This window comes from Pseudochaenichthys georgianus, chromosome 20 (assembly GCF_902827115.2).
Source record: "Pseudochaenichthys georgianus chromosome 20, fPseGeo1.2, whole genome shotgun sequence".
NCBI lineage: Eukaryota > Metazoa > Chordata > Actinopteri > Perciformes > Channichthyidae > Pseudochaenichthys > Pseudochaenichthys georgianus.
The window spans coordinates 14,170,121-14,195,135 of record NC_047522.1 but is presented as its reverse complement, the minus strand read 5'-3'; the positions used below and the strand labels follow the sequence as shown (position 1 = coordinate 14,195,135).

General features: G+C 39.0%; 4 protein-coding genes across 15 annotated transcripts in view; 2 read left to right on the top strand and 2 right to left on the bottom strand.

Annotated features, from left to right (window-relative positions):
• Positions 1-293: 293 nt before the first annotated feature.
• LOC117465776 (ATP-dependent zinc metalloprotease YME1L1-like) lies at positions 294-10,001 on the bottom strand. 2 transcript variants are annotated; one of them, XM_034108790.1, is made up of 18 exons: positions 9,775-10,001; positions 9,096-9,215; positions 8,215-8,383; positions 7,967-8,068; positions 7,741-7,850; positions 7,513-7,657; positions 7,228-7,335; positions 6,332-6,505; positions 6,043-6,195; positions 5,819-5,951; positions 5,671-5,733; positions 5,441-5,553; positions 2,574-2,729; positions 2,291-2,442; positions 2,076-2,202; positions 1,657-1,730; positions 1,169-1,255; positions 294-1,068 (listed from the first exon to the last, which is right to left on the bottom strand). In XM_034108790.1, exons 1-18 carry the CDS (start codon positions 9,808-9,810, stop codon positions 916-918), a joined length of 2,175 nt encoding a protein of 724 aa, XP_033964681.1. In that variant the 5' UTR covers positions 9,811-10,001; the 3' UTR covers positions 294-915. The 2 variants fall into 2 exon arrangements, with proteins under 2 accessions (XP_033964681.1, XP_033964682.1); XM_034108791.1 differs by having other exon boundaries at positions 7,252-7,335.
• Positions 10,002-10,410: 409 nt separating this feature from the next.
• On the top strand, positions 10,411-16,355 carry mastl (microtubule associated serine/threonine kinase-like). The gene is made up of 12 exons (XM_034108301.1): positions 10,411-10,701; positions 10,793-10,930; positions 11,021-11,160; positions 11,275-11,363; positions 11,452-11,558; positions 11,659-11,815; positions 11,976-12,124; positions 12,374-13,309; positions 13,531-13,672; positions 14,625-14,738; positions 14,953-15,054; positions 15,415-16,355. Exons 1-12 carry the CDS (start codon positions 10,534-10,536, stop codon positions 15,570-15,572), a joined length of 2,400 nt encoding a protein of 799 aa, XP_033964192.1. The 5' UTR covers positions 10,411-10,533; the 3' UTR covers positions 15,573-16,355.
• Positions 16,356-16,861: 506 nt separating this feature from the next.
• acbd5a (acyl-CoA binding domain containing 5a) lies at positions 16,862-23,629 on the bottom strand. The gene is made up of 13 exons (XM_071206906.1): positions 23,523-23,629; positions 23,086-23,212; positions 22,704-22,824; positions 21,870-21,942; positions 21,621-21,738; positions 20,677-20,934; positions 20,412-20,603; positions 20,030-20,124; positions 19,737-19,944; positions 19,422-19,624; positions 18,853-18,912; positions 18,527-18,636; positions 16,862-18,434 (listed from the first exon to the last, which is right to left on the bottom strand). Exons 2-13 carry the CDS (start codon positions 23,180-23,182, stop codon positions 18,422-18,424), a joined length of 1,548 nt encoding a protein of 515 aa, XP_071063007.1. The 5' UTR covers positions 23,183-23,212; positions 23,523-23,629; the 3' UTR covers positions 16,862-18,421.
• A 934-nt stretch (positions 23,630-24,563) lies between these two features.
• The window catches only part of abi1a (abl-interactor 1a), a 55,364-nt gene continuing 54,912 nt past the window's right edge, over positions 24,564-25,015 (top strand). For 4 of the 11 annotated variants that reach the window (XM_034108429.2, XM_034108423.2, XM_034108426.2 and 1 more), the window contains exon 1: positions 24,567-24,808. In XM_034108429.2, coding sequence (XP_033964320.1) covers positions 24,692-24,808 — 117 coding nt within the window. In that variant the 5' untranslated portion in view covers positions 24,567-24,691. Of the gene's footprint in view, positions 24,809-25,015 lie in introns of all 11 variants that reach the window. The other 7 variants (XM_034108421.2, XM_034108419.2, XM_034108420.2 and 4 more) reach the window with 4 other exon arrangements.

The following is a 25,015-nucleotide window of genomic DNA, read 5'->3' as shown; positions in this document are numbered from 1 at the left end:
TGTCCCATGTTTACTTGATGTGTGTGTCCATTTCAACAATGGAATTCAGTTCATAAAAAAAAACTATTTTAAATATGCTGTAGTTACAAAAGCAGAGGGTTAAAAAAAAACATTTAAACATTAGGAATCAATTGTGTTTTAAATAAGTGACCAAATAATATTGTACCAAATAATGTACCCATATTAAAAATAATATGTATTGGAGTTATTTATCTTCAAAGGAATGCTAAAGACTATTACAAATAGAAACAGTTACACATTTGTCATCACTTGAGTCATGTACTGAACACCAATTTCATGAGTAAGGGTAACCTTTATTTGAGCTTCAAGGAAGCCTTTGTCTAAAAGAACAAACAGAAGCACAAAGGCAATCCTTTTACACGCTGACAGTATATATACACAGTTCCCCTCATATATCAGCTACACGTGAGCTTAGAATCACACAAGGGACTAATACTAATTTCAGAAAAAGAGAACACAACTTTTGGGCACTTAAATAAATATGAACAAACAAAATAGATGCGACTGAAAGACATAATCTAGAGATTGAACTCTATTATGAACAGCAGAATCAACTGTACCTCGGTACATTCTAGATTGAGGTCTTTTAAGGTTCTATGGTGTTGACTTGTCTGTACAAATGTATTTGAGACGTAGACATACAAGAAAGCATTCATCGCACCATGTCAACTTAATTTGCTCTATAACCTCGTAATGTTACCAAATTTGTATAAAATTATGCCTTTTGTCTTTTGTCGAGGACAATAAGCCCTTGACGAAACCTGTGATTTCTTAAAAAATGGCTGTGAAACCAAAAGTCTTCTCTACAGGAAAAGCAAGAGAAATGAAGATAAAATAAAAATGTATAAGGGGTGAAACAGCTTCATATATACACAATACAAGATTCTAAAATATCTACTGAGGTATCGGGAGGTCTAGTGATTTGTCCTCAAGCAACATCTTGATCTCTTTGGCATCCAGAGTCTCATGTGCTAGCAGGGCGTCCGCTAGCTTCTTGTGCTCCTCACTGTACGTCTTCAGGAGGGATTTAGCACGTGCGTAAGAGTCCTGGATCGAATAGGAAGATAGGTGAAAAAGAAATGGATTAAGAAACAGATCAATTATTAAACATATCTGACAAATAAAGTCAATGCTGTAGAAAACTCACAAGCAGTAAAACCCTGACTTCCTGTTCGATGGCTGCTTGTGTCTCGGGGCTCTGCTTGGTCACGTCCTTGTAGGTCATCACCCCAAGCTGCAACAAAAACACAAATGACTTCCTTGAGACGAAAGAACAATAGACTTCCTCATGCATCATTATACGCTGCAAAGCTTTTGCCCAGGACTCCAGAATGATAGACTTCTTTTGCTTTAGGAGTAATTATATGTTCCAGTGTCAAGAGGACTGAAGGTTTTCATTGTAACGTAACAATAAACCATTCTCCCGGTCTCTGAAGAACAGCTGGACTCAACATCTTCAGAATAAAAATTGAAATTTGCGCTCTCGCTTTATTGTATATATACACTATAAAAACACTTCAAGAACCAAAGCAATAAAATCCACAAAACAGCACTATTGAGTATTTCTTTTTGTCATTTATGTTAATGTGAAGTATTAAAATGTGCCCTAATCAACCAAACAAATTAAACTGTTACCTTGTCACTCATGCCGAACCTGGTCACCATCATTTTGGCTATTTTGGTCGCTCCATCAAAGTCACTGGAGGCTCCTAAAATGCACATAAAGATACAAATAATCAAACTATTGTGTAGTAACACAGCACACAGATAATATAATCAGACATTAACTATAATATGGCAATGAGGTACTGGATGTCAAATTATAAAAAAAGACTGTTTCATCACAGCTAAAATACAAATTGCTAAAAATGAAATTCTGAATTTATTATTATAATACCGATCTGTCGAGGTACATTTGAGTTCACACAGACTGTATTAAGAAACTATATACATATTGTGGTTACAGTGTGGTTGAAACATATTCTCTTAAACATAATTTCTGATGCTGATTGCACATAACACCCAGGCATCAACGAAACGTATCTCTCCCGCACCAGTAGTGATGTTGTCATCTCCGAAGATGAGCTCCTCTGCTACTCGGCCCCCCATGCTCACATCCATCTGAGCCAGCAGCTGGGCTCTGGTCTCACTCCAGCGGTCATCCTCTGGGAGCATGGACACCTAAAGGACAGAGACAAAGACACTATGTTTAGCTTTAATGAGACACAAACAGCACTTATTAGGTATTAGGTATATTGGAAGAGCTTACATGGCCAAGAGTTGGGCCTCTGGGCATGATGGTGGCTTTATTGATGGGCATTGCATCTTTGGTGTAATAGGCTACGATAGCATGGCCGGACTCATGGTAGGCTGTGATGGTCTTATTCTTCTTGTCAATGTCAACACTCCTCCTCTCAGGGCCTGGTTTTAAAAAGGATTACAAAAATTCCATTCAGCTTTTCTATATTTTTCCTATCTTAGTTCGAGTCGATGTAATCTGTCTCATGGGATGTCAGGGTTCCAGAGGAGATTTAAACCCTGTGTGTACTCACCCATGAGGATCTTGTCCTTAGCGAACTCCAGATCTATCATTGTGACCATCTCTTTCTCGTCCACGGCTGCCTTCAGGGCGGCCTGGTTCACCAGGTTCTCCAGCTCGGCCCCGGTGAATCCCACGGTCCCCCTGGCAATGATTTCCGCTTCCACGGCTGGAACAGAGCAACACAATAGGAAATGCCTTCTTTATAAAAAGGTGATCAGTGTTCAAGAGACAATGGTGTCCTTCATAGAAATTGAAAACAGAGGTATTCTCACAGGTGTACCGCTCTGAATGCCTTGCAAAATGTGCAGGGTTTGTCAATAACATCCAGGGTTCTTACACCTTTTCCAAAGTCAAATTCAAGCACTTTTCAAGCTTTTCACGCATCTTACAGCTGTTGTAAATTACATATTTATATACACATACTTATACTCAAATGATTATTTCCCTACCTCACATTAAATCAGGTGTTCTTTATGCTATAAACAACCAAATGTGTGTTTCGTGATAGCATTCTACTTGAGGATGACAAATTAAAGAAAAGAAAACTAAGTTTAATATTTCAAAATGAGTGACCCATCTGTAAGTAGACTGGGCATCTCATATAACCTGGCTGAGCCAATATAAAATAATCAGCCAAATAACTTTTCAATACATTATTGATTACTATTTTTGGAGGTACTTTTAGGTTGGCAGTAAACATAAGTCAGAGGAAAATGGTGTACTTTTACTCCACTACATGTATTTAATCCCTTTAGTTACTTCACAGATCTGGATGAATGATGTGAAATCTAATCAAGTGTTGAATCAGACTTTAGTTCCACCTGGAGTAAATCCACCAGCTACCCTGCAGTATACAAAGTCATTCAGACTAGCTGCACCTTCACCAGCTTTGAGAACACTTTCATGATCAATCATTATAAAACAGATCATATATATTATTCTGAAATGGACCAATCTGCACAACGACTACTTTTACTGTCTCTACTTTAACTAGATTTTGATGAGAATACTTTTCTACTTTCACTTGAGGAACATTTTGAATGCAGGACTTTTACTGTAACAGAGTATTCCTACACTCTGGTACTTCTACTTTTACTCAAGTACAACATCTGAGTACTTATTCCACCTCTGGTAGCGTATTAGCCTGAATTGTAGCCACAAAATCACGCGCAGCTGCATCAAAATAGACTCACAATGGTAAGTGGAAAATAATATTTACAAATGTGTACAATGAGTTGTAGGTAATTTTGACTACGAAAGACACCTGACTTATACATCTTTAAAGGAAGCAAATCAAATCAAGTTTTATTTATATAGCACATTTATAAACGCTTTTTCGTCGAGGAAGGAAAGGAAGACTGTGTTCATTCTACAATTACATGGGATTAAAGCAAAATGCAGTTTTACTTGTATAATACTTCAAGATTTGTATATAAAAGTCTGTTTCTAAAAGTATCAACCATAGCGACCCGGTCAAATCCTCAGTTTATAATTTATAACAACATACTAAAATATAGTCACAACGATTTAAAAAACAATGCATTTCTATTGGTAGTGTGTTTTGTGCCTGCTTCTTTTTGTCCAGTCGGGTCTTGGAAGACCGGAAGCTGTGGGGATCATAAACACATGTTCTTACTCAATATCAAGCCACGATTATTGTTTTTATTTCAAATCGTATAATGTCGGGCTTTTTTTGCCGTCTGTGAAGAAAAGAAATGGGGCTCAGAGCACAGTTTGTTTTCATCTGTTTTCAAATAAACAAAGTATTGGCTTTCAGAATATTAAACTTGTTTCGGCCAATTCAGATGATAAATACAACTTTGAAGCTTGTGACAGCATAATTACAAGCGGAGAACGGAGTAATTTAACTACAGGCATAACAACAGCCGGTGTTTCTTGTGAGTGTTTCCCACACACACACACACACACACACACACACACACACACACACACACACACACACACCACCACCCCCCCCGTCGAATCAATAGATTATATTTTGTGACTATAAAACGAAATGCCGTGACACTGGGTTGAATTACAACAGTGAGTGCTTCATCCTCTGAACACCACAGGATGGCGACTGTAACGCACATATTAACATAGGTACGCTCCTCTGAAATGATTGTCCCCTGCAATTATTATTATCCCTCATCGAGTTCGCTATTCAGCTCGCTAACGTTAGCTTAAACAAACGTAACATGCAACGTTAGCCTAATCTAAAATGCTCTACTGCGGCGTACCTTTCATGTGGCTCATCAGCACAGACTCTCGCATCGTTATTTGTTGCAAACTTTGCAGGAGGCTACTCGTGGGCTTGACCCTCGTCTGTATTTGTCTTCTGCTAGCCAACGCTCGTTGAAACAGCAACCTCCTGGCACACAGTCATCTATCACTCATCAGAATGCCCAGGTCACACGTAACAAAAACACTTGCAGGGCACGCGCATTGCGCGGGAAGGCCGCAGCGGAGCTGTTTTATGTAAAAGCGAAGCAATTAAGCTCGCTCCTACTTTTTTCTTTTCTTTTAATCTAAATCACAATTGAAAGCACTTTATCCCTAATTGAAGCACCATTCCCAAAATTCAAGCACTTTTCAAACCTTGAAAACACCAATTTCAAGCATTTTCAAGGATTTCCAGCACCCGTGGGAACCCTGAATATAAGAGAAGTTGCCACTTTTCTTTGCTGGTATTGGTTGAAAAAAGAATGTTGGTTCGTAAAAAAAAAAAGTTTCCAATTTCAATTAGTTTCTGAATTGCCAACACATTTATAAGGATGACAAATAAAGAGTGCAGTAAGAAAAATATCCTGAGAGATTTGATTGCTGGGATATTCATTTAAAGAAAGTACCGTAACATTTAACATTAAGACCTACCAGGGTCCACTTTGATCTTGGAGAAGTACCAGTTGAGAATTTCCGTGCGTCCTTTCACATCGGGGCGAGGGACCGTCACCTGCATGTCAAATCTTCCTGGCCTTATCAGAGCGCTGGGAAGCAGGAAAGAAATATTAGTTAATAAACATAGTAGAGTGATCCCTAATTTCAATTTTAAATAAGCTTAAGGCAAATTAGAGCTTATGTGAAACAATGAATTGTAAACATACCTATCCAAAGCTTCTGCAAAGTTTGTAGCGCCAACAACGATCACACCTTCATTTGGTTTGAACCTGTACAATAAAACACATTAAGAGTTCAAAATGCAAAACATTTTTTCACACCAAGTCTGTTTAATGTCAAAGGCAGAAAACTGACCCATCCATTTCAGCCAGCAGCTGGTTGATGGTTTGTCTAGAATAAGGATGCATCGGAGACTCGACCCTCTTCCCTCCAACGCTGTCCAACTCATCGATGAAGATGACACAGGGAGCATTTGCTTTTGCCTCTTCTGCAAACCACAAAGACAGATTGGAGTTTGATTCGATAAGTTCCTCTGGAACTGGATACTCGTCCATTATCTCCAAATCCAGCAAACTTACTGAAGAGGTTCCTGATACGACTTGCACCGACCCCCACAAACATCTCATCAAACTCGGACCCGGAGGCGTAGTAGAAAGGAACATCAGCCTCCCCAGCGATAGCGCGCGCTAACAGAGTCTTTCCGGTGCCTGGAGGACCAATAAGGAGGATCCCTGAGAGGAGAACAGAGGGATAATCCGTTTTAAATAACAGCATGTCAACTAAATAAGACCTATTGCCACACTGTGCACTCATTTCCTGGACAACAAAAAATGAGGAAATGAAAGATCTGGAGACATTTTAAAATACCTTTCGGCAGCTTTCCACCCAGAACGGTGAACTTCTGTGGGTTCTTGAGAAACTCCACAACTTCTTGTAATTCATTCTTGGCCTCCTCCACTCCTTTGACATGTTCAAATGTCACATTCTTCACCTGGACGGGGTCGACTGCAGAGTCAAGACCAGATGTGGTGCGGAACCTCACTGTGTGAAAACAAACAAACAACTGGTTAGAACAGTAACACCGGAAAAAACACTCCCTTTATTTACAGTGTATTTACAGTTATTTACAATGAACGACAATATGCCAACTGCCACACATTTATGGTGCAAATCTACGCTCCTTTTGACATGTATTATTCCAGAATCATAAGTCCAACCCTACATGCAAACTAAAGGAGGAATGCTATCTCTTATTAGCTATACTCTAAGGTATTAACTTAAAATAGGGACAATTTTGAACGTATTTAAGATTAAAATAGGCTCAAGTGAAACTATTCCATTCCATCTTTTGTGAGATGAACAAGAAGTGTTGTATTCACAGTAGGGCTGCTCGATTATGGCAAAAATCATAATCTCGATTATTTGGGTCAATAATTGTAATTGCGATTATTAAATGCGATTATTCTTTGACTTTGAAAACATCCATTTATTGGAGAAAATGTTTTTGAACAGTATATTTTTAACAGTTGATTACCCTGAACTTTAAGTATAATTCAACTGAAAAAAAATAAATAAATATTATTAAAAAAAAAAAAGTATTAACAAAAAAAGAATCGTTTTATTTCGATTACGTTGTTTTCGTAATCGTTGCAAGCCATAATCGTAATCACGATTAAAAGACGATTAATTGAGCAGCCCTAATTTACAGTGTGCATGTAGGGTTTTGAGTGTAAGCATAGGAGAGAATAAGAACTGAAACAAACCAGCATCAGAAAAGGAGCCTTTACCCGAGAGAAACGGGGATCTCGACAAGCCATAAATCCCAATGAGAAGCAGGGCCAAAAGGATCAACCTGGTTCTCCTCAGCGATTCTGTAAACAGAGCAAAGACACTTATACAATGTTTATATAAATCATAAGGTCTCCCTGCAACTTAACTCAGCACTGCCACTCAAAGGAAATGTGGTGTTATCTTAATATTATACAAGGTTGCCTATCTTTGTTATTTACAAGTGTAGTGCCTGATAGCTAAGTACGTGAGCCACCTGCCTTGTGTTCTCTGAGTGAAGGCCTGAGATCTCATGAAGCCCTCACTGAAACCCGTCTTGAAAGCTTCCTGCTGGTTCTCTGGAAGGTTCTTCTGCTTCAGCACTTCGTCCAGTGATTCTGGTCCTTTTTCCCGCTGAAGCAATCCCTGTAAGGCAAACAGGAAAATAGTTGGTTGGGAAAAGAACATGTGGCTTATTAAACTTCCAAATCTGCCCCGTATTGGCTTACCTTCATGAAAGCTGGTGTGTAGGGCTCAGATTCCACGGGACCGTCATAACTAGACTCTGTTCGCCTGGTCCTTGGTCTAAAAGTCTTGAAGCCCCGACTCTGGACCAATACTAAAAATAGAGACATATTGAAAGCCACATTAAACACTACCCTTAAAATGTCAACTCATTCATGCACATTGATAACTTTCACACCGCAGGTTACGTATTTAAAGTCAGTTTCTTACCAGGCAAGAATTGTAGCTCTGAGCAAGCTGCTTTTAAAGGACTGTGGTGCTGTCTGTGGAATATTGGGGAGCCAAAGACCCCCAACGTCCTGTGTGAGAACCCTGTCAGACAAAAAGTAAACAAAGGGTTGTTCATATTTAAAGATTTATTGACAAATTTGTTTCTTGAGTTACACATTTTTGAGATACGAAACCTTTCCATAAAGTACGATATTCTTAGAAAACAATCATCGCTCTGAGCTGCTTACCATGTTTGTTTTGAAAGAAGCTGTCTGCAGAAACGTGGCTCGACCTCCATGCTGAGGGGACAACGGGAGGTTCTTCTGGTGCGGGAATAGGCAGCAACCTGCTGAGCAGCTCATCCAGCTGACTTCCCCTGATCTCCGACAGGCCGAGGTCCCTCAGACTCACACTGGGCTGTAAATACGGGGAAGCAAAAGAAGGTTATTTTCTTAATACCATCATTACGTAGGTTTGGCGACATCTTTAAACATTACTTAGTATCACAATCATTGTTTAGAGACAGAAATGAACGCAAGTTAGACATACGTCATGACTTAGGAATTAAAAAAATGTTTTGAACATTAAATAGACGATCAAGGTTGCAGGTACTAGTAGAAAAACACATATAGGTAAACAACCCTCTGACTATAAGGTAATAAATAGGGTATGCCTGCAGTACATTTTGATGGTGTGTTAACAGCGTCCTTTCAGTTTGTCAGGGACGCAGGACGACTATCTTTCCACATCACTGCTTCACCTTGTTTTTCTATGTTTTTTTCTGTAGGGAAACCTTTGGGATAAATGATTCAAACAATATTTAAAGTCCAACGATGAGAGATTCACTGTGGTTGATGTGTTTAATCAAAGTGTAAATCTCCAGAAAAGAGGGTTCTTTCCCACTCACAAAAGGTGATTGCAGGGTGTTAATAGCTAAAGATCTAGTGTTTACTACAGTTTATCCAACATAGACAATGTTCAGTATTATTTGTATGTCTGGTTCAGGGTTACCAACTAAGTAAAATGAAATACATATGTGTAAAAACATACAAGTTCAGACAAAAGTCATTGATGATTATGCACAGTCCCTTCAGGGAATCATATCTTTAATCTGTGATGCCCATCTCACCTCTTTCAGATATGAACTGTGCTCTGGAATGAAGCCTTGTTGCAGGGTCTGTATTGAAGCTGTGGCTGAGGTCTTCAGCGAGTGGAGGGCATTGATGAGCTGGCTGAGGGGCACTATCATCTGGCAAATACATAAACAGAGAAAAAATATAGGCCAAACACAAATATAAGTTGATGTTTAAAGCTTTGCTAGATTTAGTTGTGAAACTTCCATTGGGTCAGGTCAATTACATCAGTGTTATTAAGGCTGACTCCACACTGCTCGTTGCCAAACACAGAGCAGTATGGCTCACCTACGTCAGATGTGTGACAGTTATATAACCTCAACTGTTTGAAAATGAAGTTAGCACCCTTCGACTTTATTACAACCTAGCACTTTCCATACATATAAGACGGTACAGTGATAAGCAAAACTGCACGTACGCATACAGCGTGACATAAGCAGAGGCTGATTATGACCGTCGCTTTGTTAATGCTAACATTAGCTGAGCTAGGTTGTCATTGAACGTCACAGAACACAGGACATAAAAACCGACAGACCCCGTTTCTTATTCCTATACATCCCAGGAAAATCCTGTACAGGCAACACTGACTTGATAGCTTAATGACATTAAGTTAGCAATACGTTGACAGAATAGCACACATTAGCTAGCTAAAATACAATGCTATCCACGGCTTACCTGCTGGGGCTGAAACGACGCTGAGAGTGAAAACATATTTGCAGAGTGACAATTCACAAATAGGATTTCGGGATTTGACGTGTAGGGGGAGGCCCTCTAAACAACTTAAATAAGCGAGTCCTCCCAGAAGCAGTGTCCTTTTGTTTTTACTTGTTACACAACTTTCAGCAGCTTAGCTAAAAACAGCAAATGGATTCTTCGGCATCTGAGGTCAGTTGACTGGACTACAATATTACGTCAAGTTGAATTACTACCGGGTGCAGCTTGCGTCATTGGTGTGGACCCCAATGTGGACCTCAAACCGCAATGTTATCTGAAATAAACTGTAAATGAGAAAAATATAACTTTATTTGCATATTATAGGTACATAAATTAGACTAGAATGTCATTAAATATTTGTATTTTGTATTCTCTCTGTGTTGTTCACACACATTCGTTACTGCCTGATCAAAATTCAATTATTATCGTTCCGTTAGGTATCTTATTTTCAGAAAATGTTAAACGTTTAGCAATTTAGCAGAAAGAGTTAATAAATAATACGTCTTTACAGTCATATCAATAACATGTCAATAACATGTCATGCTTTACATATAGGCAGTAACCTGTACAACTAAATTGAACGGACATCCGAGGACCCCGCGAAAGAGCAGTGAATTCAAAATTTCAAAACAAACCTGATGTTGTTTTTCTTGATATGTAAGTGTTTACTACGAGCTAGCTGACTGTTGGAGGCACACAGCTTGAGTCTTCATTTGGAAAATGGACGTAGAAGGAAAGCAGGATTCCAGTACCAATGAGAAAGTGGTGTATAAAGCTAAACCGACTTCAATCGAGGATTTCATCGTGTTGAAGCCAATCAGCCGCGGTGCTTTTGGCAAGGTTTACCTTGCTCGGAAGAAGTCAAATCCGCGATTATATGCCATAAAGGTTAGTTGGTTTGGTTGTCAACGATTTGAATAATCAAAAAGAGACTTATTTATTTAAATGTTTTAATAGTAATTGTTATTGTTCTCTTTAGGTGATGAAGAAAGCAGATATGGTTGTTAAAAATATGACGGGCCAGATGAAGGCAGAGAGAGCTGCACTTGCTTTGAGCAAAAGCCCCTTCGTGGTTCAACTGTACTACTCCTTTCAGACTGCCACCAAGATCTTTCTGGTAACACCCAAAGGCAAAAATAATGACACTTGCAAAAACACATTAATAGTGAGTGCCTAAAATAATGCTTTCTTTTTATGTTGCTTTCAGGTCATGGAATATCTCATTGGTGGAGATGTCAAATCTCTGCTACTCCATTATGGGTATTTCGACCAGGATACGTCTGTAAAATACATTTCAGAGGTTGCATTGGCTTTGGACTACCTCCACCGTCATGGTATAATCCACAGGTACTGTGATGCGATTTCTTTATGTATTGTTTAATGTTAATAACACTGAGTGAGTAGTCTTTTGATAAGATTTGTTGTATGACTTGGACACTTACCTGATTTACAACTTTTTAGGGACTTGAAGCCCGACAACATGCTTATATCTAACACAGGACATGTTAAGCTGACAGACTTCGGCCTTTCTAAAGTCAAGCTTGACAGAGGTATGTAGTCCCATTCAATTAGCATTTGAACAAATTGATCACCAAGTGTAATGGTATTGATATTTCCTTTTTTATTTAATCTTTTCAGAGCTGAGTATTTTGGATATCCTTACTACTCCATCCTTGACTAAACCAAAACAAGATTACTTCCGCACCCCGGGTCAAGTGCTCTCCTTAATCAGCTCTCTTGGATTTGTAAGTAGATTAATATGACTTTGCATGGAGAAATTCTCTAATGGCTCTTAATACTTTGAAGTTCAATAATGATTCCTCTATCATTTTGTATCAAACACAGAATTCACCTGCAGCAGAAGGAAAGCGTCACTGCAGCACCTCTGCTGTGTCAAGTTCAATGTCCTGCGGAAAAGTTAGAAGAAAAAAAAACTCTCTTGGTTCTCCCTTGCTGAAGAAAAAAGAGCAGCAGTTACTGGCTGGATACCCTTGGAAAACAGGTATGTCATGGTACATATCAAAGAAACACACATCTTGGCTATTTCCCACCCTTTTCATTAACATTGTGGAATGCAAGGAATGTTAAAGGGTACCTACCTCGTGAGCTCTTGGCAAAGAAAATCCAATTTAACAGTTGCTTTATCTGTTATTTCTCCATAGGATCCAACAATGTTGTGTTTAATCCTCACAACCTGGCTAAAAATCTGACCCCCACCCTGCTGAAGACCAGGGAGAGGTTTGAGACGATGAGTGCAGGCAGCACCACCGACACTGAAGGGGCCATCTCTCCAATGTGGGAGTGTGATGAGGTCAGTGATTGTTAACCTTACTGTATGTCATTTATAGTCTATTAAACATAGGTTTCCCAAACATTTTTGTCACCACCAGTTTGTTTAATTTCAAATTATGATTTAATTTGAAATGGTTACAGATATTTTGGCTTATTCAGTTAGATGTTTGTAGTATTATACAGCTGGTGCTGAAATGTGGGGATTCATTAAAATATGCCTTCATTGGTTCATCCTTATTGTGACCGTTTCTTTTTATATTTTATTTAGAAGGAAAATGAACACACCAACGAACAGAAGGGGAAGTTGCCTTCTGAATCCAAAGGGCCCAAACAGGACTGTGTGCCGACAAAAAAACCCGTTCTGGATGTTTTGTGTCCATCAGCCTCGTCCGTAAAGAGGACATTTTCAGAAATTGAGAGAAGCCCTGAGACGTTGGAGATTCAAGCCAAGAAAAGTAACACAGCCTATAAGAGATGCTACAAGATTCCAGAAGAACCTGCAAGGCCTCACACTGGCCTGACTGGAACATTTCCCAACATCCAAATCAGTAACTTCTTGGCCTCCACTGAGGAGATTGGGTTAGATGAAGAGCGGATCCCAACACGCTCCAGTCCCATCGCTAAAAGTCTGTTAAGTGAACTAGAGGAGCCAACAGAGGACGTGTTTGAAGACGGACCCAAAGACGTCTCGCCTTTCACATCACCCCTTACTGGGAACAGTGACATTTGCAGGAGCTTGAGCCTTGATTCTGATGGCTCTATGCATGAAACGTCTCTCACTATGCAAAGCTGTGCATCTCTCAAGACAAGAAAGTTTGCCAAACACAACAATTCAGCATCATCTGATGAGCAAGAGGAACATAACGATTCACCCATGGCTGAATCACTCCCACAAACTCCATCTGCTGTTGCTATGGGAACACCCAAACTTGGAAACTTTGTCCGGACAGGATCTGAGTGCTCCTTCCTTAACCGGCTCCTTGATGGTGACACAAAGTCCTCCTCATTCCTCAAGCCGAGAAATATTGTCGCTTTCCGTAGCTACTGTAGCTCCATCGACCGCTCCAACATGTCGGGGGTGTCCCGGTTAAGCATCGGTTCTGTTGATGCTATGGAGGTATCCACAACTGCTTCCCATCCCTCTGCATCTGGCAACGCAACACCAGTGCAGAAAAGACCCAGTTCCAACAGCTCTCTATGTCAGGTATGTTGTAGAACTCGCCACTGTCCTAAATGTAAGACCTGCAGTCTTTTGTGCACATCTTGGGTAAAAATAAAAAAGATACATTTTTGGGATGAGCTAAATGAGTTAAGATTTGTGGTGATTTACCTGTCGGGTGGTATTAAAATACATTGTGAACTAACACAAAGGTTACTTATTTAAGGCTTTCTAATTATTTTTTTAAAATAATTTTCTCACATCAGACTCCTCAGCCCATGTCAGCCTCTCACACCCCCTTCAGGACCCCAAAGAGCGTCAGGAGGGGGACACTGCCTGTTGAGGGTGTACCCATTTTAGGAACTCCTGACTATTTGGCTCCGGAGCTTCTCTTGAGAAAACCACATGGTAAGATTGGGAAATTAAAAAACTCACAGCAACACGCAAATAGCCCAAAACAGTCTTACTGTATTGACATTGGATGGTTGACTTAGTAGTCTTTTTGACAAGCACTCTTGTTTGAGTTTCAGGAAGTTTTCAGTGTGGTAAGTTTATAGTGATATTTCTGTTTGTGCAAGTAAGCTTGCATGATCACCCAGCCTGCTAATATGCTAAAGTGAATGAGCTGATTCTTCCCCCTTGTCCTTCCCCTACTGGTTCTCTTTCTTCCCGTGGGATTGTTGGAAAAACTGTGGGCTGGTCAGAGGCAAGGGGGAAGCATTTAAAACGTGTGATTAAAAAGGCTAAAAGAAATGGGATTGTCTTTTAACATTCAGCTAACGCCATTGTTACACGGAACAAGGTTTAATATTTGGGCAAATTGTGGCATATATTCAATGTGCTATATCACTGGCTTTATTTTTGTCAATCATCACACTGCAAATTGTCATCTAATAATAACGTATTGATTGGATATGCTGTTACTTATTCAAATGTAAACAAGCTAAGGGCAGTATTTCCTGTCAGTCGCACCATGCCATTGTAACATAATTGCTGACATTTGGATTCATGAACCGTCAGTCTATGACATGATTGATTCTGTGTGGCAGTATTTATTCATCAGCTGTTAAGGATTCTCAAATCCTTTCATTCATTGCAAAAGACTGTGTTACAACTACAATCCCAGACACACATCAATATTCATGTGTGTTAGATGTGGGTGATAATTACAGATATGTTAAGCTACGTGTTGGTGATTGAAAGAAAATTAGTTCATACCAGAACATCCTTTTGTCCTCAACCTAACTTATTCCCTTCTCATACCACTGCAGTACAATTGGTGCACTCTAACTGAATCAAAGGGAAAACATGTTGAAGCCAGCAGCTGTATGAAATGTGACTTCTCTTTGCTTCTATCCAGACTGCATGGTGGATTGGTGGGCGCTTGGTGTGTGTCTTTTTGAGTTCCTCACAGGTGTGCCACCTTTCAATGATGATACCCCTCACCTGGTCTTCCAGAATATCCTCAACGGAGGTGGGTTTGTATTTATTTTACAGAAACATCCTAACGTAAACCACAACATGCTTTCAAATATGTAACTCTCACACAGCCTGTATTTGATGATCCACATGCCTAACAAATAACCATTTTAGTTTACAATATGATGTTAAGGACATGCTTTAGTTGCTTTTGTCACCACCTTCCTGTTCAAAATTGTTGCTTCTTTTAACACTCTCAATCATTTTAGATATTCTCTGGCCTGAGGAAGAGGAGGAACTTTCTGTAAACTCAAGAAATGCAATTCAAATTCTCCTAGCCATGGACATGACAAAAAGAGCTGGTCTAAAGGGTGAGAACAGCTTTACAATATTTCAAATCATAATTTAAAACAATGTTCGTCCTCAGATCTTAGATTTCAGGGAACCTATCTGAAAAAAATAAGAGAGTGCATGTGAATCACAGTGTGAGCCTTGCAGTAAAAATGTTGTAATATAATATAGTACACTGTTAATCTATGTCCTAAGGTTTTTTGATTTGTGTTTAACATGTATGTCTTTAAAAAGAAGAAAGGATGAGACTGTTTCAAGCAGCTGTAACCAGGGAATTATTACATAATTGAAGGCTACTATTGTTTTTAGTTTCAATGTCCTTAATAATAATCTAATTTATATTGGAAGTGTTCTCATCTTTTTTTCTGAACATCCACCAGAACTCAAGCCTCACCCGCTGTTTGAGGGCTTGGACTGGGACAACCAGCAAAACCAGCCGATGCCTTTCATACCGCAGCCAGAGGACGAAACCGACACCTCGTACTTTGAGGCAAGAAATAACGCTCAGCACATTGCCGTGTCCGGCTTCAGCCTCTAGAGTTAGTAACAATTATGTTTTTATTGAAGTAGCTGTCAACAAATTGCGTCTAGTAGTAAAATCAGAATGTTGTGCGGGTTTGTGAATTCACTTGATCTCATGGTGGAAATTTCCCAAAAATCGGATCCACTATAAATACAAAAACCCAAATCAGAATCTGATAGTTTCTCTGTTCAAGGTGTTAACATTTTAAAAAGCATTTGAGGTATTTGCAATCACTGGTCATTAAAGCCAGGAAAAAAGCCATATCTGTAAATGATTACTTAGTTTACGAGTAGCAAGTAAACTTGTTTTAAACCTTGGTATTACCATTATTTCTCTTAAATTAGGTTATTATACTAGCAAAGTGGTATTTGCTTTGGCTTTACCCTATTAAAGGCTTTGATCGCTGTGTTGTGATATAAATTAAATACAAGATGAGCAAGTTCATGTAGATGTGTCACCAACTGCCGTGCCAACACCCAATTTATTTTGCTGCACTGTTCATCATTGTAATGTTTTCTCTTGCTCTTAGCAGACTGGGTGGGCGGGTCGCCTGAATGTATCATTAAGGGATACAAAACCGCTTCAAAAATACTAATATATTCATCAATAATCTATTTTAAATGTAAATCGTGTTAATAACTTTCAGTGTCATTGTTTTAAGACCATAGCAGGTTACTTTATGTTGTTGCTTTTATGTCATCTTTGTTCATTGTTTTGATGTGTTCACCAGGTAATATTCCACACTACTAGTTTTAAGGATAAGTTCACAAGGCTCCGAGTATCTTGTACAAATAAAACTTGTTTGTAACATAATGTAATTTGTGCTGTCTCTTATGTTTAGTGCCTGAAGGAAAAGTTTAAATATTGTCTAAGAATAGCTTGTTTTAACAAAATTTAAATAAGATAAATATGAATATACAGTTGGCAGCTCCTTTCTCAAGCAATTTTGAGATGTCTGGTTATGCAAGAGTAGCAGCCAGTTAGCTAGCAATGCTTAGTTGGTTCCGCCCAAAGCTATATAGCTTATATAGGCCTATCATTTTTTTTTAAATCAATACAAAGTTTAACATTGAAAAATTAAAGCTTTACAGAGGTTTTTTTTAACCAGGTGCTGTCATGATAATTTGTTACTGTTTGAAGCTAACCTTTTTCAAGCTGTTTATGCTGAGCTAAGCTAAAGCTCTGCTAGCTGTAGCACATTTTTACGGTACAATATGAACCGTTTTCAGTCTTCTCACCAATTTTAGAAAAGACAGCTCTAAATATCATACAATTCCTTTCAAAAGATACTGGAAACAACAACATAGTTTATGAAAACTTTATTTGAGGCTTGGATTATCACATGCAAACACCACTGTCCACAGGCAGAGGGCTATTAAACTTTAGCACAATTTTAGTAGAAAGATAAACTATTACTACTTTATTAAAACATAATGGCTCTGGAAGATTAGTGCTATTGCAGATGCAAAACCTGTAAATTATATAGTATTCTATATCCATAATACATGAGAATGCAATTAAAATACTGCATTTTAATCTGAACTGTACAGCTATTGTATATAATGTACATAGATCTCACTTATTTGCACACATCATGTTAACCATATCACTCACAAAATCTTTGCACAAACATATTACATTACGCATTAAAATTATACAATATAGAAAAACTTGACAGGTCAAACAACAGTGACAAGTATTATGTATTAATAATTGGACAGCTGTGTAGATTCTCATTTTCATCACCTAAAGGCTAAAGTATTATGATTAGTGATAATTTGGTCCAGCACAGCAACAATTATGCTACAATTTCTCAATGTAAGAAACCATAATGCCACCTACAGTATAAATGTACCTTAATGATGAGGCACTTCTTCGATTTGGAAAACAATTTGAAGTAAATACCAATATGACAAAACACAGATTGATATGCAGCAGGACAGGTGATGAAAGCATATTAATAACCTTGTCTAACATACACATACAACTTAGTGGCCACGAAAACCTAATGTATACTGCTGAAATCTGGTGAGCAATGCCTTCATTGTAACTTTCTAAAAGCAATAAATATTAAATTAATCTCAGAATTAAAAAAACATCTCACATATCAATATATTTTTACACTTCATTTTTCAGTCCTCCCTTCTGAACTACAATTATTATAGCAGCATTGCCTGGGCAACTAATGACAGAGAATTGTGAAAATGTTTAACCACATCAAGCACTACGTTTAAAAGAAAAATATGTATCAAGCCCATTTTATGTGCAATACAGCCTTAGTTATAGAAATACAGCACTGGAAAAATGTGTAATAATGACCACTGCAAAATCATCAGTTTCTCTGGTTTCACTATTTATAGGTATGTGTTTATTTTATAAACTACTGACAACATGTATCTGTGTTGGAATTCAACAGACACTAGAATGGAATGGCTGACATACATGTAGAGATTGCGATTGAAGAAAAATGTGCAGTGGTCTCTTAATTTTATTCTCCCAGAGCTGTAATTGAGATCCTGCTGTCGTTGGTTTATAAACAAGCAGGAAACGTTGACTCTATGAGTTCCACCTCTCAACACAAACCATTTCTTAGAGAAAAATAATCTGGTCCAGTGGCATCATCTTAAAAAGCGTGTACAATCACAGGCTGCAACTCCTTACATTCATGTTACTATTTGATTCCACATCCACACTACTTGAGAGATGGCTCCCTCTCACTCATTACTCTAGGCTCCTTCTTCATAGTGCAAAAGCAAATTGCTGGGCTGGGTCTAAGCAGGGGCAAGTTACAGCCATTAGCAACCCAACCAAAGACATTTAGAGGACTCCTCTGTATCCTCTATGTGCATGGGTGTGAGCAGGTTTTAGTTGATTCTTCTAAAGGGAATAAGAAAGTTAAGAAGTTAAATATGGTTTAACAAATACACATTTTAATATTGAAGATTATAACTTTCTTTAAAAAAAAATACCTTCTCCTCCTTTGCAGGTATAGGCGGATTAGCCACTGTACAACAAAGGGCCAAATAACAGCAAAGGCCAAACTGGTCGGAGAAATGTCGAAAGGCCACCAGGATGGTTTCTGGGGGGAAATATGAATAATTAATACCAATTGGGATTAGTTCAAATCATTTAGGTTACCATTAATGATCATACATCTTTCAAATAAGCATATATATATATATATATATATATATATAGTAAAATGTATTTTAAAATTACATTACATTACATTGCATTTAGCTGACGCTTTTATCCAAAGCGACTTACAATAAGTACAATAAGTAAAACTGCTTACCCGATTCTTCTTACTCAACGGGGTTGATCCACAAGTTGGAGACAGAGACATTGATCTTGCCTGCAGGGTAAGGAATCAAAAATAAAAGAACAAAAGTCTGAATGTCTACAGTGCCAAAGACAAAGTATAAGGGTTTTATTTATCCAAGCCTAATCTATGCTATTTTTAGACGGGGTACTTTGCCCCTTAATGCTCAATGAAAAAGGTTAAACGTTTTGAACGAAGAATGGAAGATTTTCTATATGGTTGATTCTAAATTGAAAGTGCGGTTGATGTACACGCATCGACTGAAGCTGCCCCTTAATGGTTTCAAATAGCTGCATCTGGGAGATATTTATAGACTTTACCTGCCGTTTAAAAGCACAGGAAGTAGTACGTGGTTGTTGTTAAAGGTTTATAAAATGGTAGAAGATAGTAAAACAATACCAATATAATTTTTCAGGTTCCTAGTTCACATATTTATACAGCTTATTTTGTCAGGCAATAGCCTAATCCTAAAAAGTATTCAGATTCCAGAAAATTAACAGAGATGTTTTTCTTATCATGATGAGAGGACAGAGGGGTCTGACCTGGCTTGCAGTCAGAGCCTCCAGGGTGTGCAGCCTGTCCAGGACGCTCTGCATGTCCTCCTGCAGTCTAGCCAACGCTACAACTATCTGCTCATTCAGGCTTCCTCCGGGTGTGACAGCCCCCCCCCAGCGCTCCCTGTCCCCATCTCCACCACCATACATGGGCATCAGAGATCCAGAGCCATGGTCTGGAGAGCTGAAGCCTAAAAACACAGAAATTACTTGTTGTGCAAACAGCCAAAAAAATTAAAATGTACAGTTGCCTTCTTCGGAATGCTGTGTGGAGCATAAATGCCCTATTTAAGAAAACCTTACCTCCTTCTCTACTGACCAAAGAGCTGTTAGACATGTCTGCATTCAGTCTCTGTCTCTGCGACACTGTTCCACCATTCTCTCCATCTTCTCCTCCACACATGATGCCCTCTGGTGCACCGTCAACATCGTCCTGGGGCTCCTCTAAAGGGGACAAGACGTGGTTCTCGTCTTCATCCAGGTCGTCCAAAGACTGGTTATGCTCTGAGCTCTGGAGAAGATGTACATTAAATATTCATGTATGACAGCTAAGTAGCTACAAACACTGTGCTAAACAGTTTTAAGGTGCTACTTGCCTCTTCCTGTCCGAACTGGTCCACAGAATCACAATAGACTTCGCTGTCTGAGTCACTGGCCAGCTGACTGGGACCAGACACATCTAAACCAGGATCTGACATCAGTACAACGGGCAAGAAGAGGGGAAAAAAGAAGCTCAGACTCATACTGGAATGTAACTAAGTGGCATGGAGGAAAGCAGCATTCACTATATTTTAGTTTTGCCATTTGATCCAATAATTGAGTCCATTAAAAGGAGCAGCTGATGTGTAAAGTGCTAAGATTCAGTCCCTGAGTTGCCACAGCTCTGTTTAGCAGTTTAATTGATCACATGGTGCACAGTCCTCAGAAACACAATGCAAGATTTATAAGAGAACAGAAAGCTGTCATAGCTGACCTCACCTGTGTGGTGACCGTTGAGCAGAGGCTCAGCGACTGAGCCCTCCTGAGAGGGGACACCGTTCAGACCGCCCTTGGGATGACTCCCATTGGTCAGATGGGTGACCCCGTTGGACACTTTACCATTGGAAAGAGGCACTTTGTGACTCTTGGTTGAACTCTTCTTCTTTGGTTGAGAAACTGCTGATTTCTTGTCTGAAATGAATCCCCAAAAAAGTCAACTAAATGTAGTTACATATACATAATACAGTATTGATAACGTAGTTACCTTTTTTGACCTCCTTTATCACTTCATCTTTCACTTCTTCTTCTTCCTCCTCTTCTTCTTCTTCTTCCTCTTCTTCTTCCTCCTCTACTTCCTCCTCCTCCTCTTCTTCATCCTGTGTTTCTTCCTCTGACTTTTCCTTCACTTCCTTTGCCTTGAGCCTGGCAGGACGAGTCTCCAGGTTGCCGTTCATCTTCATTGTTCTGATGATGCTCTTTGCGATGCTCTTCGATGGCATTGCATTCACCATTGAACCAAACCCTGTGCAGAAAAAATGATTTCATTTCAATACCATAAACACAAAGGAATGCTTCCTTTGAGGTTAAGGTTACTAATACTTTATTAACGTGAAGATTTAAATGGCGGTGGTGGCGAAGTCTATAGGGGACTTGGCTTGGCAACTGGAAGGTCACCAGTTCAAGTCCCGGCAAGACCAAGTGCTACCGAGGTGTCCCTGAGCAAGGCACCGTTCCCTACACTGCTCCCCGGGCGCTGTTCAAAATGGCTGCCCACTGCTCTTAACATTAGGATGGGTCAAATGTAGAGAAACAATTTCCCCACGGGGATTAATAAAGTATATCAATCAATCAATCAATCAATAAATCAAAATTAGGTAACGACTTAGACCAAGGATGCTTGCAAAACCCTTGTGTAGTTTATGTAAATGTAATAAGACCCATGTTCTGTAACACTAATCCACCAAGTGCAACTTGACTGCTACTAAGCACCAAAAGCATCTAATCTACAACTCCAGACAGATACTATTTCACTAAAACTATATCACCAGACTCAAATATGTACACAGCAATATACTTGCCATCCATTTGCCTAGCAAACTGTGTCAAACGGGCTGAGCATATAAAAATAGGCAAATTATAAAAAGGTTAAGATCCACATGCTGTTATTGACATGACGCGCCAAGTAAAAGGTGGTGATTAAAAACCTACCCATGCTCAGGTCTGATATCTGTGTGATCTTTTTCCTATCGTCAATCAGCTCATAGAAGGGGCCGAGGACACGTAGTAACTCCTCCACCTCATCTGTCATGGGCATACCTTCCAGGATCTACGCATCAAATACAGCAACAAATGCAGTGTCAATGACAGTGATGTTTAGCTCAAAACAATAACAATAAAAGGTTTGACTTTAATATACTATATTATGCAATCGTTACATGGTCAGGAAAAGTAACATACCAGCTTCATTTCATCAACGTAGCCTGCCATTGCTTTTTCTTTTGACATATCTTCAAGAGAGCTCCACGCATCCCTATCACATTAAAACAAAAACAGCATTATGATACAACTTAAACAAGTATAACCTGTAAAGCATCAATGCCAACGAGAAGATTTGCTTTGAAGACCTCTGTGCCAGTTTTTGTTTGTAAACAAGCTCAGTTGATGTAAGGTTAATGTGTCTAGACAGAGGTTCAAAGGTCGACTGAAATGTAACTATTCATTGGTAAATGAATACCAGTTATATAAAAGTTATTCCTTAAATTGGTATTGTCTGCAATTAGAATCAAATCAAATTTTACCTGGCTAGGATCAAAATAAAGTTTCACACAACATTATTGCAAAAAAGTGAATGTGGAGGGGATATTTGTATGGGTTTGAGAATAAATATCTCAGACTCCACCTTAAAACAAGCGTTTTTACAGTTTTTGATAAACTTGCAAATCACCACCCTGATGGGACCATGGGAGAAACTGTGCAGGCTAGTGGGTAAGAGGTTACATTCCAAGAGTCCAAAGATCCCCTAACACAATTTAAGATTAAAGAGAGAGAATCAGTAGAGCCTGACCCCCAGAGGAGATAATTGTACTGTGTCGTATTGCACAGTGAGGTCAAAGTGGGCCATGTTGTGCAATATGCACAAACACTCGCTGGTTTATGCTGAATTAAATGTCAGCAGATTCAGAGAACATTGTAAGACACTAATGTTTTCCCCATAAACTGTTCAAAGAATGTAATGACCTATGTGTATTAAGATAATAACATTACAAACTAATTGACTGACAGTATAATTACCATTTCGCTTTGCCAACTGCATCCCAGAAGCCAGGTCGGGGTATATTGCATGCACCAACAGTGGCTTGTTTATAATAACTGTAGAACTTGAGCATCATATCATTGGATGGCTGAAAGGGACCTGAGGAAAATAAGAGACATTTCATTAAACAAAATGTGACTTAAACATGTATCCTGCAATAGGTTGTAGATTGCTGGCACTAAAGCAAATCTCTGCACACTGTTAGTAAAGTGGATTAGGCCTTTTAAATCGCACGAGCTCAAAAGTAGACCAAGCTGTTGCACTGCACCAGACTATGCCTGACACCATTCTGTGTGTACCCTATTTTAAATCCTTGAACTGGTCTAAATGATGTAAATATCGACTGTTTTGTTCACTTACCATTCGGGGGTAAACTCTTAATCACTTTTAATGCAGCCTCGAACCTCACGAGGGTCAAACGCCTCTCATCCTCCACTTCCACACTCTCCACCTCCATTGTGTCAAACTGAGATTGTTAACAAAAAACCTACAGAAAGACAGTACATAAACATACGTTAAAATATGAGAACTAATATGCGAAAAGCGGACTTCCACAATAACATGTATGCTAGCTCTTTATAACAGTTGTTGCATACAGCCAGACTTTTGTTATGCTAATGCGACTAGCTAAACTGGCAAGTTGTTGTATTTACAGTCTGGTGTGACCACCAATAGGTTGTGTTTCTAGGACACACAATAAGCTATGCGACACACGTCAAACTGCCTATATATGTGTGACAAATACAACATTTATTTATAAACTGTCGACGAAAAAGCTCTAAGCCGATGATACGTACCGTTAATGTAAAATACCGTTCTATCTGTTTGTCAGACGGCGACCTGTCTTTAGCCTTCGACCAGACGCCATCAACAGTGTATAATGCCAGATAGAGATGCACTCTGGTAATTGTTGTCTTCTACTAGATATCAACATTTCCTACTAGGTCCACAATCCTTTGCGTGAAAATGTAGTTTGGAGCAGGCTTTAAGAACTGAAAGCGGCTTTTGGATAAAAACAAACCATGTACTGAATAAACAAGAAGAGTATTTCAAGCTATAGAATAAGACATGTTAGTGTATAATATTTAAATGCGATCTTTATATAATATAAACTATACACATAGTAACAGTTTAGGGTAGAACTACATTTACCACAACTCCCTAAGCGGGATCCATGTTTTTTCTACAGTTGGAAGGGTGATCGGTGGACGGGAGTGAACAACAGGAGCTCTCACTTTGTCTTTAATTCCGATCACCACACATCTTCGTAAAAATATCTAGATCTGCAATTTGTCAAAAATGTACAACAATCAGTTTGATAATTGAGTTACTGTTAAACTTGAAACATATTATGCAAGAGAAAATGTCAAAATTAACTAGTTCCGGTTGTCAAATGTGTACAAATACCTCAGATCTATACTTAAGTAGACTTAGCAGTAGGCTAATATGTGAACATCAGTAATACAACATGACCATTCAAATCTTTACTCAAGTACAAACGTATTATTGCAGCCATCAACATACGTAAAGTACTAAAGTAAGTTCTCATTGTGCAGAATGACCACTTTTGCAAACATGTATATTATATTACAAATATTGCATTAATGGGTATGTACCACGTTGATGTGTAAGCCTGATATCCATCATTTAAATGCGAAGGGCTTCTTCTGTAGAGTTGTTGTGCACATGACAATACATACCTTAGAACTAGTAAAAGTTGTCAGTTGTGAGTAAATGTACTTCCACACATAATGCTGATGCCTTGCTAGCAGAGAAAACACTGATCCTAGCGAGTACTCTTCCCGTGCACATACGATCTTCGGGTTGAGGTTACGCCAAAGCGAGGGCAGGAATCCCACAATAGCAGGCGGAGAGGATTTTTTTTTCCGAAGCGGAGCTGGGCTAGTGGTTGTTTGAATCAAAGGGAAGCAGCACAGGGAAGGGAGGCTCTGTGGGGAGATGTAAGATGGCAGAGCTACAAATGTTGTTAGAGGAAGAGATTCCAGCCGGTAAAAGAGCGCTTGTGGAGAGTTACCAAAACCTTACCAGAGTAGCAGACTACTGCGAGAACAATTATGTCCAGGTAAGTGAGTTAGCACGTTATCTTCAACCTCCTTTTGTCGTGAAAAGCTCCGGATTGAATTGGTTGTTGGGACAGGAAATGTGGATAAAGAAGCCGGAATGATCTCCTCCGCCCAAAGCTTAGAGCTGTAATACCAGTCTGATGCCTTTACAACTGCGGGATATTTAGATATATTGTATCTTTTCGAACTATTAATCACATTTATTC

Coding starts and splice junctions, on each gene's coding strand:
- LOC117465776 (XM_034108790.1), bottom strand. CDS start 9,810: ATGTTTTCACTCTCAGCGTCGTTTCAGCCCCAGCAG. Junction 8,069..8,214: donor CTTCTTTCAAAACAAACATG/GTAAGCAGCTCA, acceptor TTTGTCTGACAG/GGTTCTCACACAGGACGTTG. Junction 5,554..5,670: donor TTTGCAGAAGCTTTGGATAG/GTATGTTTACAA, acceptor CCTGCTTCCCAG/CGCTCTGATAAGGCCAGGAA.
- mastl (XM_034108301.1), top strand. CDS start 10,534: ATGGACGTAGAAGGAAAGCAGGATTCCAGTACCAATGAGAAAGTGGTG. Junction 11,559..11,658: donor TAATCAGCTCTCTTGGATTT/GTAAGTAGATTA, acceptor TATCAAACACAG/AATTCACCTGCAGCAGAAGG. Junction 12,125..12,373: donor CAATGTGGGAGTGTGATGAG/GTCAGTGATTGT, acceptor TATTTTATTTAG/AAGGAAAATGAACACACCAA.
- acbd5a (XM_071206906.1), bottom strand. CDS start 23,182: ATGGAGGTGGAGAGTGTGGAAGTGGAGGATGAGAGGCGTTTGACCCTC. Junction 22,825..23,085: donor TAAGAGTTTACCCCCGAATG/GTAAGTGAACAA, acceptor TATTTTCCTCAG/GTCCCTTTCAGCCATCCAAT. Junction 20,125..20,411: donor GCTCAACGGTCACCACACAG/GTGAGGTCAGCT, acceptor TACTGATGTCAG/ATCCTGGTTTAGATGTGTCT.